The sequence below is a fragment of the Lipotes vexillifer genome, unplaced genomic scaffold (assembly GCF_000442215.2).
Source record: "Lipotes vexillifer unplaced genomic scaffold, Lipotes_vexillifer_v1.1 scaffold225, whole genome shotgun sequence".
In the NCBI taxonomy this organism is placed as follows: domain Eukaryota; kingdom Metazoa; phylum Chordata; class Mammalia; order Artiodactyla; family Lipotidae; genus Lipotes; species Lipotes vexillifer.
Genome location: NW_006787630.1, coordinates 2,571,303 through 2,574,773, shown reverse-complemented (window position 1 = coordinate 2,574,773; position 3,471 = coordinate 2,571,303). Strand labels below are relative to the sequence as shown.

General features: G+C 67.8%; 2 protein-coding genes across 2 annotated transcripts in view; both read right to left on the bottom strand.

The window, feature by feature from the left end:
- SHC2 (SHC adaptor protein 2) overlaps window positions 1-832 on the bottom strand; it is a 29,094-nt gene extending 28,262 nt beyond the window's left edge. The window contains exons 1-2 of the mRNA XM_007460455.1: window positions 779-832; window positions 21-494 (exon numbers count right to left, since the gene is read on the bottom strand). Of these exons, the coding sequence (XP_007460517.1) occupies window positions 21-494; window positions 779-832 (528 nt within the window). The remainder of the gene's footprint in view (window positions 1-20; window positions 495-778) is intronic.
- A 1,996-nt stretch (window positions 833-2,828) lies between these two features.
- CIMAP1D (CIMAP1 family member D) overlaps window positions 2,829-3,471 on the bottom strand; it is a 5,684-nt gene continuing 5,041 nt past the window's right edge. Inside the window, exon 3 of the mRNA XM_007460454.1 lies at window positions 2,829-3,313. Coding sequence (XP_007460516.1) covers window positions 2,829-3,313 — 485 coding nt within the window. The remainder of the gene's footprint in view (window positions 3,314-3,471) is intronic.

Sequence of the window (3,471 nt, the reverse complement as noted above, 5' to 3'; positions counted from 1 at the left end):
GCCGCCCCCGCGCCCCCCGCCGCCCGCGCCGCCGCCGGGCCGCGGCCCAGGAAGCCGGCTGGGGCCGCGAACTTCCACTGCGGCATGCGCGGCAGCAGCGCGCAGAAGGTGGTGGGCGCCTCAGGCTCTGGGGGGGCGGGGGGCGGGGGGGCCGCGCGCCCGCCCGGACCCTGCGTCATGGCCGCGGCCGCCCGACCGAGCCCGACCGGGCGCTGAGCCTGGCGCGGAGGAGGCCCTCCCGCTCCCTCCCGCTCGCTCCCCGCCCCCGGCCCGGTGATGTCATCCGTCCGGCCCAGCGCGCAGCCGCGGGGGGCTGCGCCCCTGGGACCCCCGGCCCCCGGCGCCCCGGCGCCCGGCGGGGAGGCTGGGGAAACTGAGGCCCGCCGAGGGCACGAGCGCTGACTCGGGTCCGGCAGCCAGGGAGGGAGCGAAGTTTCGAGCCCAGGGCCGGGGCAGCGACCCCTCACTTCGCCCCCCACCCGTCGCCCGAGCTCCTAGAAGCACAGAGGCGGGAGAGACTTATAAACCACTCCTCTGTTCCCTCTCGCCGTGGGGAAACTGAGGTCTGGAGAGGGGCGGAGGCGCGGTCAAGGAACGAGAGCGCCCCAGCCCCTAAGCTTAGCCCCTCCGTTCCCACTGTTCCTGCCGGAAGTACTTGAAAATCAGGCCCTGCTTTATTTCCTGACAGGGGAACTGAGGCTCCGAGAGGGGAAGGGGTGTGCGCCCGCGGACACGCAGCGCAGACTCGGGCCCTACGCTGCCTAGCCCTGGGCCTCACTTTCCCCGTCTGTAAGTCAGGGGCGCGGGCCGGAGGGTCACGGGCTCCTCCCATTTCGGGGGGGCCCCGTCCGGCATCAACTCAACTCCAGGGCCTGAGCCTCCCAGGCCTGCCGGCTTGTCCGTCCGCCAAAGCCTCAAGGGTTGCCGCCTCTGCACCGGGGAGCGGACGGTCTCGGTCACCCCAGGACCCAGCCTCCCAGCCCGGGGCTGGCCGACCCCCTCCCCTCCCCCTCCAACCCCGCCCCAGGCAGGGCCGGCTGCCGGGAAACAAAGGGAGGGGCCGGGGCCGGGGCAGGTGGCGCTGGAAGGGAAGGAGGGGCGAGGCCGCTAGGGGCCGGATCGATAAATCAGAGCGGTGAGATCACCGCGCGGCCGCCTCCCGCGGGCCGGGGAGGAGGCGGCGACGGGGGGCTGGCGGGAGGGGCGCGCGCGGCCGTGATTGGCCGCCGGGCTGGGCCGGGGGCTGCGATGCCCGAGGCCCGAGCCTCTCGCCTAGGGAGCCATTGTGCGCCTGCGGTCCGCGAGGGGCGGGCGGGGAGAGCGTGGCCTTGGGTCGGTGTGGGGGGGGTGACGTTTGGCGGGGTCTGGAGCCCCCACCTGGACTCTGTGCGCTCTGTGTCTGTTGTGGACTGCAAACCTGTGGGCTGTGTGCGGGTTGGCTTGTATGTATATTGTGTGCGGATGTGACCTTGTGTGTGTCCAGGTGTGGGGGCGGGGAGAGGGAGTGGGAGGAGGGAGTCTGGGTTCCCGCCCAGGTGTGTGTGCGGGGGGGCCTGGTATGTGTCCACCTAGTTGGGTGAAGGGTGTGTATTCGAGTTTGGCACCCCAGGCTGGGGGGAGAGGGAGAGAGCGGGAGAGAGCTGACTCCCACCCCAGGAGCCCTCTAGGTCCTGCCTACTGTGCCCACCCCCACCCCCCCCACCCCACCCCCGCTCCGTGTCTTCTCCCCCAGGGGGTCGAGGTGCAGTCTGTGTCCCTCCCAAGCTCCTGGGTTAGGGTCTTTCTGGGCTGGGGTTCATAACGTGTCATCCCATGGAGGGCTCGGTTATAGGACTCCATCCACGTGTTTCCTTCCCGTCCCTGGGAAAGAGCGGCTGGAACAGAGCCCAAAGGGCAGGATTTACATCCTGGCATCAGAAGGGCACACACTCTCAGTGCCCTCAGACAAGTGTCCAATCTCCCTGAAGCCCTGTTTCCCCTTGGTAAACATGACCTGCCTCCTGAGTCACTGTGGGATGATCTTACCGATATCTGGAACACGGTAGGAACCTACTGATGGCAAATGTTAGACTCCATCAAATTCCTATGCATCCTTCAAAGCCCAGCTTCAGTGTCCCTTCTTCCAAGAAGCCTACCTGGCTATCCCCCCCCACTCAAAGCCCTGGCCCCACCTCTCGCTTCCTGTACCCCTGGATCCTGTCTCTGGTCCCATCCAGATCCCCAGGGGCTGCAGAGTTGGGGGTCTGGATCTCGAGAGCAGTGTTTGGGTTTCCTTCCTGTGACATGAACAGACAACGCGCGTGTGATGCGGACAGCTCCTGGTGCCACGGGGATTTATTGGCAAGCAGCTAGAGGGTGCGAAGGGGCAGCAGGGCTGTTTCCAGCCTGATTCGGGGCTGGATTCAGTGCTTCCATGAGTAGAGGTTTGGCAAAAACCCAAGCTGTGCTGGGGACCCAGGCCCTAGCGGGCAGACACTGAGTTCTAGGACACAGGCGCCCGCCCCCCCAGCCACAGCAGCTTGAGAGGACCAGAGTGTCCCTTTTTCCACCTGGCCTGGCCTGACCTGGCCTGGTGTGACCCGGAGAGAAGAAACTGGGACGCTGGAAGGAGGCTCTCCCTGTCGGGACCACGGGGTCACAGCCCCCCCGGGACTGGAGAAAGCAGGTGGCCTAGAAGGACCTCAGACGGTCCAGAGAACAGGAAGAAAGGAGGCACCTTCCCCCGACCCTGGCTTCTCCTAGGCACGCCCACCACCTGCCCACACCCCACTTCACAGCATGGGAAACTGAGGCTCAGCCCAGGCCAGGCGTCCTGTCCCCCAAGGGCATCAGGGTGCGGTGTCCACGCCCATGGTCGTGGCCCGTTTGGAGTGGCGGATGCCCATGGTGAATGCCGGGGCCCTGGCCTTGGTCATGGTGACCTGCTCGGGGCTGTGGGTGCCGGGGCCAGGCGTCTCATCCGGGGGGCGCGGGGCTCGGGGCCGCCCCAGCATGGTGAAGGCCGGCCGGCGCTGACGGTAGGCGTTGGGGTCCGGGCTATCATACTGGCCTGGACCCGGTATCTCAGTGGGGTCCTGCGGGGGTCGGGCGGGGGGCGTGCGGCCTGCTGCCGTGTAGCTTGGGCTGCTGGGCTTGGTGAAGATCTGGGAGCCCCAGAGGGAAGGCAGGGTGTAGGTGTTGGGGGCAGGGGCTGAGGTGTCCAGGGGCCGCGGGCGGAAGCGGGAGCCCAGGGTGAAAGCTGGGGGGGTCCGCTGGCGCATGGGGGCCACCTTCTCTGGGCTGTAGGCCCCAGGGCCGGGCGTCACCTCCAGATCTGTAAGAATGGGGCAGGAAGGTTGGCAATGGACAGGGTCCTCACCTCCTCAAGGACCTGGCGTGGCTCCCCGTCACCACGTGCGTCATGGAGCTCACAGAGCCCAACCTCCCTCTGTTCTCTTTCAAGCCTCTGGCCTTTGCCCAAGCTCAGCCCTC